At 53.5% G+C, this 14,719-nt stretch overlaps 2 protein-coding genes and 1 long non-coding RNA gene across 5 annotated transcripts; 1 reads left to right on the top strand and 2 right to left on the bottom strand.

Annotated features, from left to right (window-relative positions):
* Positions 1–128: 128 nt before the first annotated feature.
* On the bottom strand, positions 129–6,787 carry ADPRS (ADP-ribosylserine hydrolase). Its single transcript, XM_045476720.1, has 6 exons — positions 6,520–6,787; positions 3,454–3,550; positions 2,980–3,187; positions 2,692–2,876; positions 1,607–1,707; positions 129–972 (listed from the first exon to the last, which is right to left on the bottom strand). The coding sequence occupies exons 1-6, from the start codon at positions 6,737–6,739 to the stop codon at positions 680–682; spliced, it is 1,104 nt and encodes a 367-aa protein (XP_045332676.1). The 5' UTR covers positions 6,740–6,787; the 3' UTR covers positions 129–679.
* LOC123597605 lies at positions 6,664–7,577 on the top strand. Of its 2 annotated transcripts, none has more exons than XR_006712173.1 (2): positions 6,664–6,764; positions 7,393–7,577. It is a non-coding gene; the product is annotated as an uncharacterized LOC123597605 (long non-coding RNA). The 2 variants fall into 2 exon arrangements; XR_006712172.1 differs by lacking the exon at positions 6,664–6,764 and adding an exon at positions 6,953–7,238.
* TEKT2 (tektin 2) lies at positions 7,549–11,284 on the bottom strand. 2 transcript variants are annotated; one of them, XM_045476718.1, is made up of 10 exons: positions 11,220–11,284; positions 10,175–10,434; positions 9,967–10,092; positions 9,571–9,776; positions 8,903–9,046; positions 8,707–8,821; positions 8,444–8,551; positions 8,172–8,315; positions 7,929–8,008; positions 7,549–7,762 (listed from the first exon to the last, which is right to left on the bottom strand). In XM_045476718.1, exons 2-10 carry the CDS (start codon positions 10,328–10,330, stop codon positions 7,549–7,551), a joined length of 1,293 nt encoding a protein of 430 aa, XP_045332674.1. In that variant the 5' UTR covers positions 10,331–10,434; positions 11,220–11,284. The 2 variants fall into 2 exon arrangements, with proteins under 2 accessions (XP_045332674.1, XP_045332675.1); XM_045476719.1 differs by having other exon boundaries at positions 10,175–10,429; positions 11,220–11,238.
* Between the last annotated feature and the right edge of the window lie 3,435 nt (positions 11,285–14,719).

Here is a 14,719-nt window from a genome sequence, read left to right as displayed (position 1 = left end):
TGACATCTCAGCAGCCTTGGGTTCCTAGCTCCTGGCAGAGCCGATAAAGAGGCACCAGGCTTGAGAAGGTCAAGGGTGGGGTGAAGTGGACAGAATCCAGGGCACAGGAGAGATTTAGGAACCAGTGGTAGGATTTACCAACAATTTTATTGCTGGGAGTTCTGCTGGAAGCTGTTAATAAGCTCCATGACAGTCAAGGGCCAGGTATGTATCTAGATCAGCTAGATGCAAGTGCTGGTTTCCCTGATCCATGTAAACTTACTGCCCAGGGGCTCTGTCCAAAGACATGCTCTCTGGCAAACTGGCTAAATCCCAACAAGGGGAAATGATGCTACTGCTGATCACTTCTGCCCCCCACCCAACCCCATGTGTTAGATAATAAAGGAAAATGCCACAAATGCCCTTCCAAGATCAAAGCTGTCCAGATCCCTCCCGTGTGCCCGAGGAGCCGGGCTTGCCCAACGCTCTGCAGTGAGCTGGAAACCGAGCATCATGGAGGCACCAGCCCTCCACACTCACTGTCCAATGACCTCCCCCAGAGACCCTGCCCCAGAGGTATGCTCCACCCACACTGCAGGATGACGGAGGCAGCGACCTATGCTGCAGTAAGCCTCTGGGTTTCCAATCTGAGCTGTAGTTGGTCCTGCTGGACACAGTGGAGCCCCAGCAGCTGTGGCCCTCACAGACTCTTCTGGAAGAGCCGGTGCAGGCTCTGGGCCAGGACGTCTGTCTCCTCGTAGCCCTCACAGCTTTGCTGCCAGCTCTCTGGCACCTGTTCCATCCCATAGTAGGCACCAGCAATGGCCCCGGCCATGGTGGCAATGGTGTCTGTGTCCCCCCCCAGTGAGATGGAGTAGATAAGAGTCCTTTGGAGACTGTTGAAGGCAGAGGGAATCTCAGGGTCAGGCTCCATGCAGCGCAGGAAGCAGTAGATGGCGGTGGGCACAGATTCAAAGGCAGCAATGCCATTCCCTGTAGGGAAGCCAACGTATGGGGACACAGCACTCACCCACTCTCTATGTCCCCAGGCTTCTTCTGGCCACTCACCCCAAGCCAATACTCTCAGCTTCAAGCTGGGCCATAATTCAGACCGCGGGTTCTAGAATTAGACCACCCAGGTTCAAATCCTGGCTCTCTCTCCTATTAGCCATGGATCAGAAAAGTTCCTTAATGGCTAAGATTCCTGTTTTTGGGATTCGACATCTCGGGCAGAGAGGGAATGAAGTCAGAGATTTTCACAGGGCTAGTGTGGGGGTGAAATGGGCCACAGGTAAAGTCTTCTGCAAGGTGCCCAGAACACAGGACAAGTGCCATGTAAATAAGCATCAGTTATCAACACCAACTGTCAAAACCAGCAGCCACCTGCCATTTCTGGGGACATTTATCTGTAAGGCTGAAGGTGCTGCAGCCCTAGAGGAGCCATAGAGCAAGAAGGTGCTGTGCTTACAACCCTGCACAGGGACTGCACAGAGCTGGCTCTGCTGTCACAGCAGCCCCAGGCAAAAACACAAAAGCAGGCATGCCTCCAGGTTCCCGTCCTGTCCCCATGCCCAGGCCTAGCCCTGAGGGTGACGGCTGTGTGTGTGTGGGGGGGGGGTCTACCCACCTAGCTCAGACACCACCTCCTCTCTGGTCACTGAGTCCTGCTCTAGAAGGGCTCCAATCTTCTTCAGTCGGCTGGAGTAGGGACGCTCCTCCATGCCCAACCTGTGGGTCAGGGGTGAGATTTCAGGGAGGCTGGAGCCAGCACGGTAGAGATGGAAGGCAGGGGAAGGGGTGTGGGAGGGCGAGGCGGGAGTGATCAGGCTGACACCCAGCACAGACATCCTGACAAGAAGTGGGAGAGGGCTAGAAGTGAGCAGCTTTTTTAATTCCCTGGTACCCTAAGGGCCTCAAAGCAGAGTCAAGGCAAATGGGCTCTTCCCATCCCTCCTAAGAGTCTGCAATTCAAGAAGGGAGGTTTCAGGGGCGCCTGGGTTAAACATCCTTTTTTTTTTTATGTTTATTTAGAAAGACTGAGAGAGAGAAGGTGGAGGAAGGGCAGAGAGAGAGAGCAAGAGAGAGAGAGGATCGAAGTGGGTTCTGCACTGACAGCAGTGAGCTCAATGTAGGGCTCAAACTCATGAACCTTAAGGTTATGACCTGAGCTGAAGTGGGATGCTTAACTGAACCACCCAGCGCCCCCCCCCCCCCTTTTTTAAAAATATGTGAGGTTTTTTTTTCCTCAATGTTTATTTATTTTTAGAGAGAGAGAGAGAGAGCAAGAGAGCATGAGCAGGGAGGGGCAGAGACAGAGGGAGAGAGAGAATCCCAAGCAGGCCCCACGATATCAGCACAGAGCCCAACATGGGGCTCAATCTCAAAAACCGTGAGGTCATGACCTGAGCCAAAATTAAGAGTTGGATGCTTAACAGACTGAGACACCCAGGCGCCCCAGCACCTAACTCTTAATTTTGGCTCAGGTCATGATCTCACGATTCATGAGATCAAGCCCTGTGTTGGGCTCTGCACTAATAGCTCAGAACCTTCTTGGGATTCTCTCTCTCTCCCTTTCTCTTCTGCCCACACACACGAGTGCACTCTCTCTCAAAATAAATAAATTAACTTAAAATTGTGGCCAGGCCAGAGGACCCCGCAATGCATGCATACCCATAAGCATCCTTCCAGCCTGTCTCCATCCCACATACTCACTCCCTGGCATCCGAGACAGACTGGGCGTCACTCTCCAGCTCTTCCATGTGGCCCAGGAGTTGTTGGAGGAAATGCTCACTGGATGACTCCCCCTGCAAAGCCAGGTGCACGGCCAGGGCCTGCAGGATGGCGCCATTGTAACCCAGGGAGGAGGCGTGTGTCAGCTGGGCTGAGAGCCGGGCAAACTAGGGCAAAGGCAGCAGAGGCAGAAGACTTGCTGTCACAGAACCCAACCTGCAGAGAAGAGGGAGGGAGGGGAAAGCCCAGCAGCCAGCCCACCTGGATTACCTTCTGCACGTCCTGGACACTGCTATAGGCCAGCGAGATGCCGGCCACCCGCATGGCACCCCCATTGCCATAGGAGCCTTTCCCATTAAACTGGGCCCGGGCAGGCTCAAAGACATCACGGCACTTGGGGCTCAGGAGCTTCTTGAAGACAGTGACTACTCCAGCACCGTAACCTCGATCAGGGTCTTTCTTGTACTCCTGAGCAAATCTAGGGGAGAGAACGGAGACAGGATTAGGGTTGAAAAGATGCCTGTCAGGGCTGGGAGAGAACGCTGGCTGCTGGGAAAAGAGGATGGCTTAGGGACCAAAGGAGCCTGTCCCAGCAGGGCTGTCACCTCTGGCTTGGGAAGCCACAGCATTACTGTGTCCCGCTGAGGGTGGGGGTCCCAGCATGCACCGACATCATCACTCTGGCCAAGAAGCACAGTTATTCTGCCCACCTGCTTTGCCTCACCCCAGGCCCGTCCCCCTCACCTGTGAGCCATGTCCACCTCGTCGAAGGCCTCCTTGGCCAGCAGGGACTGCACCAGGGCCCTGGCCATGGCTGTGTCATCTGTGTAGTACAATGCTTCTGCAGGGACAGGGTGGGAGTGGGGGTGAGATCACACTGCAGGGCTTGAAGGTGGTGGCTTTGGCCTCCTGCCCCCCTCCTTTATTTAAAAAAAAAAATTTTTTTTTTAATGTTTGTTTATTTTTGAGACAGAGAGAGACAGAGCATGAATGGGGGAGGGTCAGAGAGAGGGAGACACAGAATCTGAAACAGGCTCCAGGCTCTGAGCTGTCAGCACAGAGCCCGATGTGGGGCTCGAACCCACGAACTGTGAGATCATGACGTGAGCTGAAGTCTGACACTTAACTGAGCCACCCAGGTGCCATTGTTTTTTAAAGTAACCTCTACATCCAATGTGGGGCTCAAACTCATGACCCTAAGATCAAGAGTCACATGCTCTACTGATTGAGCCAGGCGCCCCTGGCCTCCTACTTTTATTTGCCAGTTCTAGAATGCCTTAAGTCAGTCTCTCACTCCCAGCCAGTTTCCTGGGCTGCAGGCCTTGGGATTTTCAGCAATTCTTTATTCTGAGTCAGTTATGACCCACTGACTTCCGAAGGAAAATCTGTTCCCTTCTGCCTGCCCTGACTGTAGCTCTCCTGCACCACCACCCCCACCCTCCAACCCAGCCTATATGTGCAGCAGAAAATTCTTCCTAAAAGCAGACTATCACTTTCCTCAACTCACTCTCCTGCTCCTGACGGCTGTCTGTTGCTTTCAGGATCAGGCCAAATTCACTGCCCTGGCATCTGAAGCCCTTCGTTGTAGGCCCCTTCCCTCGTCTCTCTCACATCCCACTGCTCCCCGAAACTTGGAGCCTGGGTCGACCCTCCCTCCACCTGCCCCACTTCTCCTTCTCAGTGCCCGGGAGTACTGCTCTGGCACTTCTGACTCAGCAACACTGGTTATATGATGTCTCAAGTGGGCTGTGAGCCAGCAAGACTGGGACTTGGTTTTACTGCAGGAGGAGAGGGCTACAGAGAAGGAAGCATACTCCCTGTGAGCCCCCAGCCCCACTCCACTCTGTGTATTGCAAGCCCCCCCACCCCCTTCTCCCTTTCACTCTTAAGGAGGCTCCCATCCTGGCTTCACAAGGAAGAGGAGTCAACAGCCCTCTTAGCCACAGCCACACTCTTTTGTTACCCCTTGACCAAGTGAGTCCCTCTTCTAGTCCATCCAGCCCAGCCCCTCAGAGGACGTGTTCTTCCTCTTCTCTCCTGTCCCCTCAACCCCTCCCTGTGTGGTAGAGCAACACCCATTCTCCCTTTGTGTGGTTCCTGCGCCCAGCCTGTCCCCAGGGAGCCACTTCTCTACCATCTTCAGCCCATGTGGTTAGGGCATAAGGTTCACATCACCAACAGCCTCCTCAAATAGCACACCCTACTACTCCTTTGCTCAGGGATGGATAGATGGCCAAGCCAGGCCGAGGAGACGCAATCTGGGATTTCTGCTGGGGCTGCTGCAGACAGACTTCCTCTGCTGGAACTGCTGAGGTCACCCCACGGGGAGGGTCTGCCAGAGCGAGTGAAGCCAACCCGGAAGAATGTGGATCTGAATAAGGAGAGGAGCTGGGTCTTGATGTGACTTGAGCCCCTGGATTTCAGCGCCGCACGAAACCAGACCTACCTCTGGACTTCTCAGTTATGTCACCCAATGAATTCTCTTTCTGCTTAGGTCGTCCTGAGTTTTCTGCTACTTGTATCCAAAAGGTCCTAAAACACCTGCTAACCTAAAATGTTGTCCCTTCATCTTAACATCAAACCAAAGATGAAATTAGAAACCATCCCTCCATCTTATCTTTGCCTCAACCATGGCTCCTGGCTCTCTTTCCCATCATACTAAACCATACTCTTTTTCCTCTTTCTACTTCCTCCTAAATCCATTGAAATCTAACTTCCAGGTTTCAACATTCTACTGAAAATGCTTTTTTTTTTTTTAATGTTTATTTTTTATTTTTCAGTGAGAGAGGGAAAGAGAACAAGCAGGGGTGGGGCAGAGAAAGAGGGAGACAGAATTCAAAGCAGGCTCCAGGATCTGAGCTGTCTGCACAGAGCCCCATGCGGGGCTCAAATCCACAAACCCCGAAATCAGTTGCTTAACTGACTGATCCACCCAGGCTCCCCATCGACTGAAAATGCTTTTCAAAACCAGACTTGAAACTCTCTGTAGCATGACACCACTGACTAGTGTCCTCATTTTGAAATTCTCTTGGGTAGTGTCGATACCCATGCCCCCTGCCTCATTTCCTATCAAACCATTTCGTTCTCTAGCTCCTTTTGCTCCTTCAGCGTTCTGAGTATGGCCCCTTTTTCTTACTGTTCTACATGCTCTCCAAGAATCATCCTCCGCTTGACCTCAGACATGATGCTGGTCAGATATCTGGATGAGGGAGGACCTGGCTGCACAAGGAGAGCAGTGGAGGGGAGACAGGCTTTATACATACAGCACTGCAAAAGCCTGGGCTAGAGCAAGCTGGGGTGAGAGGAGCCGAGTGCAGAAGGCCAAGGGTGGTAGAAAGTGAAACTGGAGAGTCGGGGGAGGGCCGGCCAGGTAGGTCACGTGAAAGGGTTTGTTTCTATTCTGAGGGTAAGGGAAAATCACTGCAGTGCTTCCTGCGGTGGAGGCCCCCGTCACATCTGTTTCCGAGAAGGGTTCTCCCTGATGTGTGGAGAATGTGATTCGGGAGAACTGGGTAGAAGGAGTAAAAACGGCAGCGGCGTATACACTGGAGCAGGCGCAATGCAGAAGAATGACACCGGGGTTTCAGGATTGCGCGGCTGATTGGATGGTGTTGCCAGGCCGCGAGCTGGGGCGAGACGTGCGAAGCCGGGGCTCGAATTCCGACGCGCTGAGTCCGAGCTGCCTGCGGCTCATCCAGACCCGGTCCCCGCAGCCCCGGGCGGCCTTATCTCCGATGCCAGTCCCTCCCGCCCCGAGGCCCCCGCGGACCCCCGGCCTCCGCGTCCTCACGTGCACCCGGCCCCGCCCACCTGTCCGCGCGCTCCCCGGCGAGCCCGGGTCCGGCTCCAGGCTCTCGACGTGACGCAGGACTGACGTCAGGGTGACGGTATCGTGCGCCTCGTAGAAGGAGCCCACGCAGTCCCCGAGCAGCGCGCCGGCTAGGCAGCCTCGGAAGCGAGAGAGGGAGCGGGCCGCCCCAGCGCCAGCGCAGCCCGCCGCCGTCATCGCCGCCGCCGCCGCCACCGCCATCCGCGCGGAGCAGTCGCCACTTCCGGTACGGCCGGCGCGCGCCCCAGAGCAACGCTTCCCGCCAGGCCCACAGTGCCGCCCAGCGGCCCGGAGCCTCGGCGTTTCTCCGCGCCCACAGCGCCGCCCAGCGGCCCGGAGACGCAGCTCCGGCGTCCGGCATCACTGGTTTGGGCCTGGCCTCCGCTTTTAGCTCCATAATCCCGTAAACGTCACAGACGGGCGGGACGGCCACTAAAGGGTCCCTGAGGGGAGAGCCCTGAGCCAGACCAGCGGACCACAGCAGTCCTTGAGGCCACTGTCTCCGCCCCTCACCTCCCCACCCCGCTCCCGTGGCCTGCTTTTAGGAAGCCTCGCTCTGGGCCCCAGCAATCCCGGCCCTCCCCAGGGCTGTCCCAGCTCTTGGCTCCATCAGGCCTGCCCCTCCACCTCACCCCCACCCCACCCCGGGCCTCTCCTGGGCATCAGGAGGGCAGGCAAGGGTCCAGCTGGAGCAAAGCTGGTGAGCGGTCACGCTGCTAGAGCCCAGGGGATGCTGGCCTAGTCCAGAGAGGACTTCCCTGAGGCGGGAGGAGGGAAGAAATCAGATTGAGAACAAGGAGCTTGTGGGGGGGGGGGCGGGATGATGTTCCTCAGCTTTGCTCTTCCACACACAGGAAGGCCAGGAAGCCTCTCACTCCCTGCTGGCTGCAGCACCAGAAAACCATCTGGACTGAGAACCACCACGTTTATTAGATTCATTCTCTCCACGCCCCCCGCCCCCACCTTCCATCTCCCATCTGACCCTCCCCTCATCCCTCAGCCACCTAACACTACACCAGCTCCAGCTGGCAGCTTTTGAGTGGACTCAGGGTGCGGTTTGTGGTACGGCTGAAGGTGTCCACCTCTGGCACAAACTTCTCAGCAGGCACAGTCAGCTTCCGACGGGTGTCCATGCACTTGGTGTCCAACAGCATAGAGTTGGCCTTGCAGGCGATGTCAGCCTGCAGCCTGGCCAGGTGCTTGTAGAGAGCATCCAGAGCATCCCTAGGGAGGAGGCACAAACAACCCCTCACTCCTGCATGATCCTGGGAGGCCGGGGCAGAGCTCTCTGGCCTTCAGTCAGGAAGACATCGAGGAAGCCAGAAGGCAACAAAAGGCCCCGTGGGTGGGCGGTGTCTCCCTACCCCTGCTGCCCACTCCCCAAACTTACTGTGCTTGTGCCAGCTTCTGCTTCAGGGCAGCAATGGTTGCCTCTAATTGGTGAACCTCGTCAGTGAGGCCATGCTGTGCCTAGAGGCAGGGGAGTGGGTTGGGAGGCCCAGATCAGTGTACTCTCCTTGAGTTTGGGTACTGCCCTCCACCAGCACCCCTGCTCCGCCAGAAACATGTGCTGGGGGGTGATCCTGAGGAAGCCTTAGCAGGGACCCCGTGCCCCACTGGGGAGCCCTCGCACCTGGTCCCGGCAGAGTTCCACATTGGGACGGTAAGTTCTGGACTCCAGTCGGGTATGGCAGAGCTTCAGGTTCTGTAGCTTTCTGCGCAGATCCTCCTCTAGGTGCCGGATGTCCTCCTGCAGCTCGGCGATCTCCTCCAAGGTCTGCAGGGACAGAGTGACCGGTCTCCACCAGCTGAACCCACCATGGTGCACCCTGTCCAGGGCTTCCTGTGGGCTCTCATCCCACAGCAGGACATCCGGGCCCCAGGGACTCAACAGAGAAGGCTCACATTCTTCTCCTGCCACCTGAGCTCACTGTATACTTTCTCCATCTCCCGCAGCCGCTTCCTGAAGGCAAATTCTGTTGCAACCCTCTGGGCTTCAAGTTCATTGTTGGTCTGAAGGACAGGGGAGGCAGGGCAAGGGGAGGGTGTAAGCTCATGGCCATTGAGGAAGTTGCTCAGGTGAGGTGATGGCATGCCACATGGCCAACAGGAACAATTGGCCCACCAACTAGCTGTGGGAGAACAGGGTGTGGGGAGTGGCCAGTCACCTCGGCAATAGTTAGGGCGATGGCCTCCCTCAGCTCTACCGCTCCTTTCATCTCAGCCTCTGCCCGGTCCTTGTTGAACTGGCTGAAGTCATCCCACTGCTGCAGGCTGGAGGAGCTGTGGGTGGCAGGAGATACTGGGGTCATAAGAGTATTGCCTGTGAGATGGGGAGGAGAAACTGGGTGAAACACTTCTTACCCATTGGGAACACGCGTGGGATTAACCTTCAGAGAGATGTTTGGGGACTTGAGGTTGAGAGAGAGGCAGCCTCTGTCAATGTCCAACGTCTCCATTTTGTCCCGATGGTCAGAGTTGAGCTGCTGTCGGACTTCCTGCAGGAGGCTGGGGAAGGGCCAGATTCGATCAGGAACCATCCCCCCAGGGTCCCAGAACATAGCCGCCATTGTACTGAAGGGACATGAGGGCTGGGCCAGCTGGGCTGACAGTGGAGCTGCTGCAGCAGAGACATAGACCAGCACAGCTGGAGGAGCTCTCTACAAAATGGTGACACCCACATGCTTGCACACACTCACGGGGACACATGTATGTAGCTACACCCACTGAGGCTCACACACCCACTGAGGCTCACAAGAAGGTACTTGGCGGTGGTGGAAAATAGGCTTCATCTCTCATGCTCCCAATTAGTTGGCAATGGCTGCCTAAAGCCGGGTCACGGGAAGCATTCTGAGACCGTGTCTCAGGTGGTGGAAGGAGTGCTAAAATCAGCGAGTGGTTTCTGCTGGGGGCACAGCAGGGGCAGGAGGCAGCCTGAGAGCCAGTTGCTCACTACCCACAATACATGTTTCACACGTAAGACACACAGCCTTCAAGTGCAGGGGAACATGGGAATGATACAGCTCCCTTACCAGAGCTTCTGGAAGGCCTGGCTAATCTTTTGTTGCAAGGCCTTCTTGGTGGCATCAATGACCTCCACCTCTTTGTGCAGCTCTTCCTCCACAGGATCCTTCACCACATCAATGTCACGCCGACTGTCCCGCAGGGTCAGGCACTCAATTGCCACATCCAGAGGCAGGTTCTTGGCCTGCAGGTTTTGCTCTGTTGATTCTTTCATCTAGAAGGGAGAGGGCACAGGACACTAGTGGGGCCGTCTACTGGGAAGCAGCACTCATCCCCACTTTAGCAGAGGGGCCAGTGGGTGACTCAGATGGACATGCTGCCCAATACTCCCATAACTTTGGGTACATGGATCCCAAAGTGAGGAGGGTGGGGAGGTCTTTGCAGCAGGGTCCCTGGCTCCCTGCCTGTGTTAGGGCGTCAATCTCAGCATCTAAATCTGTCAGACACTTGTCCAGCGTCTCCTTCCAACGGTTGACCGTATCAATCCTCTCTGCCAGTCGAGTCCTATTGTCATGTTCATCCCAAATGGTCTGGAAGAGACAAAGACAGATAAAGAGGGTGTGGGATTGGGGCTCTCCCCATTGCCCGTCCAACTAGGCTCTGGCCTCCAACCTGGTTGTTGGTCTCATTGCGGAGGACCCGGGCCTCTTGGCGGATCTGGTGCGAAGCATCTCGCTGCTGCTCAGCATTGGTGGACAACAGGCGGCTGTTGGTGTGCCAGTCCGGCAACTGGAAGCGTTGACTGGGCTTGACGCTTAGTGTGGCCATGGTGCTGGGATTGAAGGGTCAGAACACCCCAGGCCTGTTCCAATCACCCACCTCTGCTGGAGAGGGAAAATGAGGCTGCAGGAGACCACTCAGGGGATCCTGTTCTGGATCAAAAGCCCAAAGAACATGTTTCTGTCCTTACTGTGCCAGCCCCCTTCCTGCAGGAACCCTGCTTGGGAACAGCCTTGACTCTACTAGCTTTGTGGGAGGTATTCACCAAGTCTCCTCCCACCCATCCATCCATCCACAGGCACAAACTCCTGGACCCTGCAGGTCCTGGAAAATGGTGAAAGGGGACAATGGAATCCTTCGGGTTGTGTGTGTGTGTGTGTGTGTGTGTGTGTGTGTGTTGCCAAGTGCTTAGTGGGGCTGGTGGAGGGAGGGCCGTTAGCAGGAAAAATAGCCCTTAATCTATTCCACCCCTACTTCCAGCAACCAAGTCGTGTGGAACTTTCTTTTGTTTTTTCGCCCCAGCTTTGGGCCAGGACCCTGAGGCTCTAAGAGGAGAAGCCCTGTTCTCCATCCAACATCCAAGGAGAGGACGACTTAGTTTTGCAGGGAACACAGGTTGGCATTAGGGAGTTGGGGCGGGCGTGGGGGGGGGGTGGCTCCCTCCCCATAAGGTCGTCCCACCTCCAACCTCCGCCTTTTGTGGGAGGAGGAAGGGAGGGTGTGTGAGGGCTCGGATTGGGAGGAGCTGGGGTCTGTCTAGGTCCCAGCCCAGCCCTTCCCCCCCCCCCCCCCCCCCCCCCCCCCCCCCAGTATGTTGGTCTTTGGTTTGAATTAATACCCAGGAGCAGGCATCGAGAAAGGAGGAGGCGGGGGACAGGGAAGGAACTCGGCTTGGGTGAGATCCCCCCCCTACCCGCCCCGCTACTAGTCCTCTCACCTCCAGCCCTGTTCGCACTTCCGGCTCGCGTCCCAAGCGCCTCTGTTCGGCGCCCCCGGTTGCTAGGCACCCGCCCTCCGCGCTCGCCTTACCTACACTGGCTGTTAGGTTGGCCGCCACGGGGCGGCTCCGAGGCCGGGAGGCTCGAGAAGTAGGACAGCGGGGCCTTAGGGCTGGGGCGGCCGGCGGGCGTCGGGGGTGGGGGGTCGAGAGGAGGGCATCACGATATCCCGTTTACTCCATTTACACGTTAAACATTTATATTTTGATAAAAGTTATGCATCGACATGGTAAAAATATATACCTATTTTATATATGTCTGCAGTATGTGTGTGTGTATATACACACACACACACACACACACACACACACATACATATACATACATACACAAACACACAGTACATAAAAAAAAGTAATCTCCAGCTCAGGCTCAATCCCCGTCAGGTACCTTCCAGAAATATATATATATATTCAACATTATTGACCCACATTCATTTGGTCCTGTCTTGCCCAAGAAGTGCATCCATCTGCTTGATGGCAAAGATGGAATGATGCTTGTATTTGGAGAGGCCGCATCCATGGGGAGGTAACTGGGGTGTTAGAAGCAAAGCTCAAAACCCAGCCATTTTTTTCTTGTTTTAGGTCTTTTAGTTCCAGTATAGTTAAAATACAGTGTTCTATTAATTTCAAGTGTACAATATAGTGATTCAATAATTCTAGAGGGGTGCCTGGTTGGCTCAGTAGGTTAAGTGCCTAACTCTTGATTTCAGCTCAAACCAAATCTCCTGGTTTGTTTCTGGGTTCAAGCCCTACATCAGGTTCTGCACTGACAGTGCAGAGCCTGCTTGGGATTCTTTCTCCCTCTCTCTCTCTGTCCCTCCCCCACTCACTCTCTATCTCTCAAAATAATAATAATAACAAAAATGAAATTCTATACATTACAAAAATCCAACCTTTTTTTTTAAATTTTATTTTTATTTTTGAGAGAGAGGGGGAGCATGCGTGTGAGTGGGGGCGGGGGGAGAGACAGAGAGACAAGGATAGAAGGTCTGAAGCAGGCTCCACGCTGACACCAGAGACTGGCATGCAGGGTTTGAACTCACCAACCATAAGATCATGACCTGAGGCAAAGTCCATTGCTTCATCGACTGAGCCACACAGGTACGTCCAAAATCCAACCATTTTTTTAAAAAGAGAAGGGAAAAAATTCAACCATGCCAGTACTGTTCTAGGCCTTGGGAAATGTTGACATTTAATGTTGATAACTAATAGGGGAGGCAGGCACTATCCCCGTTTTCAGAGGCAACTGGAGACTGGCACTGCAAAAGACAGGGATGGAAACTCAGGTTCACCTTCTCCCTGTTACAACTCTACACTGCCTCTAGTGGTGGCTCTGGAAATCGAGAGGGAGGCAAGGACGCTCTCTCTCCCCCATAGGCTGGCCTGGTCCTCTTCTGAGGACTGTGCTGAATGATCCTAGGAGGTGGGTGCTATTACCATGTTTGTCTTACAGGCGAGAAAACTGAGGCACAGAGAAGTGAGGAACGTGCCCAGGGTCACATAACATAGTGGTAAAGCCTGGATTCAGACCCAGGCAATCTGCCCCAGAGGCCAAGTTCAGGTTTGATGTTTTTATTTTGAGAGAGAGTGTGTAAGCAGAGGAGGTGCAGAGATGGGGGGGGGGGGGGGAGGGGAAACAGAGGATCTGAAGCAGGCTCCATGCTGACAGTAGCAAGCCTGATCCTGCGCTCAAACTCAGGTACTGCGAGGTCACAACCTGAGCCAAAGTCAGATGCTCAACCGACTGAGCCACCCTCAATTATCAAACCTGAGCTGGGGCACCAAGCTCAGGTTTGACAGATGAGGGAAAGAGAGAAGTCCCAGAAGAGTCCTCAGTCTTAACACCCCAGTGATTGGTGGGATGGTGTGATAAATACCTCCACAGAGGAAAGAGGGAAGAACCAAGGGAGCTTGGTAGGTAAGGGGAAGATGAGGTCGGCTTTTTGGAAGTTTGGGGTGCTTGTGGTGGATCCAGGCGCTGCCTGGCAGGCAATTAGAAATGTGAGTCTGGAGTGCTCCAGGAAGACTGAGGCTAGAACATTTCCCAAACTTCCTGACCATGGAATATATATATTTTTCCCCACAGAGTATTTTCTAAACTCTAATATATAACTCACAAACCAGACATGCATGGGACTTTGTGATATTGCTCTTTTACTAGGGTTAAAGAAGACAGGGAAATAAAGGTCTTGGAAAAATTAATTGCTGGAAGAAATGAAGAAATTTTAGTTTATGTTTTGAAACATTTTATAACTGAAAGCAGTAAACAAATATGGCAGAATGGTGGTGGCTTTGGCATGTATCTCTGACTATGATGGTGGCCTTGGTGTTCATGACTCATGAGGTTCCTGCACATCCTGGCCAAAGGAAGAAGGTATTAGCAGAAAAGGTCAGGCAGCTGATGGATTGGACCAAGAAAAATGGAGTGTTTTTTTTTTTTTTTTTTTTAACGTTTATTTATTTTTGAGACAGAGAGAGACAGAGCATGAATGGGGGAGGGCCAGAGAGAGGGAGACACAGAATCTGAAACAGGCTCCAGGCTCTGAGCTGTCAGCACAGAGCCTGACACGGGGCTGGAACTCATGGACCGCGAGATCATGACCCGAGCCGAAGTTGGCCGCTTAACCGACTGAGCCACCCAGGCGCCCCAAAAATGGAGTGTTAAGAATGAGTGATGCCATGTTCTATCATTTTGGAATTTTTTTAACGTTTATTCATTTTTGAGAGAGAGAGACACAGCGTGAGGTATGCTACTATGCTGCTTGATCTTTGTAGACATTATAAACTACCTGAATGCTGGACTATAATTTCTCCATGATCATTAACTTCCTTTTCTCTGGAGAGATTTTACATAAATTATCTTTCCTTATTTTTTTCTTTCAAGTGGCCGTATCTCTAACAAAACAGCAGTTCCTATTTTGGTGTTCACTTGAGGTTGTTTTCTATTTAATTTAAATCTAAGAGGGGGGCACCTGGGTGGCGCAGTCGGTTAAGCGTCCGACTTCAGCCAGGTCACGATCTCGCGGTCCGTGAGTTCGAGCCCCGCGTCAGGCTCTGGGCTGATGGCTCAGAGCCTGGAGCCTGTTTCCGATTCTGTGTCTCCCTCTCTCTCTGCCCCTCCCCCGTTCATGCTCTGTCTCTCTCTGTCCCAAAAATAAATAAACGTTGAAAAAAAAAATTTAAATCTAAGAGGAAAATAGACGTAAAGATAATTCACAGGGTGAAAATTTCATTCTTTTCCTATTTAGTAGCATGCTAAAAATATCAGTTGTTGCCAATATGCAGAAAACCAAATTGAACATCTTAAAAGCTGTTCTGTTTTAGCCTTTCTTCCCCTCTTAAGCAGAAAAAACAAAGAACAAATTTGAAGCCTTTTTTTTTTTCATCTTCTTTGTTGTCATACGTAGATAATCAAAGTGAAGTCCTAAGCAGCTTAC

Source organism: Leopardus geoffroyi, chromosome C1 (genome assembly GCF_018350155.1).
Source record: "Leopardus geoffroyi isolate Oge1 chromosome C1, O.geoffroyi_Oge1_pat1.0, whole genome shotgun sequence".
Classification (NCBI taxonomy): Eukaryota; Metazoa; Chordata; class Mammalia; order Carnivora; family Felidae; genus Leopardus; species Leopardus geoffroyi.
The sequence above is the reverse complement of the archived record's forward strand: the minus strand, read 5'-3'. Positions and strand labels throughout refer to the sequence as shown.

Bases quoted from the DNA above. Each gene is read 5' to 3' on its own strand.
- ADPRS (XM_045476720.1), bottom strand. From the start codon at position 6,739: ATGGCGGTGGCGGCGGCGGCGGCGATGACGGCGGCGGGCTGCGCTGGC. The intron at 3,551-6,519 runs GTGGGCGGGGCC...CTGTCCCTGCAG, and splicing joins GCCGGGGAGCGCGCGGACAG to AAGCATTGTACTACACAGAT. The intron at 2,877-2,979 runs GTAATCCAGGTG...CCTTTGCCCTAG, and splicing joins GTGTCCAGGACGTGCAGAAG to TTTGCCCGGCTCTCAGCCCA.
- TEKT2 (XM_045476718.1), bottom strand. From the start codon at position 10,330: ATGGCCACACTAAGCGTCAAGCCCAGTCAACGCTTCCAGTTGCCGGAC. The intron at 8,822-8,902 runs GTAAGAAGTGTT...TGCCACCCACAG, and splicing joins CCCACGCGTGTTCCCAATGG to CTCCTCCAGCCTGCAGCAGT. The intron at 7,763-7,928 runs GTAAGTTTGGGG...CCTCCTCCCTAG, and splicing joins CAGAAGCTGGCACAAGCACA to GGATGCTCTGGATGCTCTCT.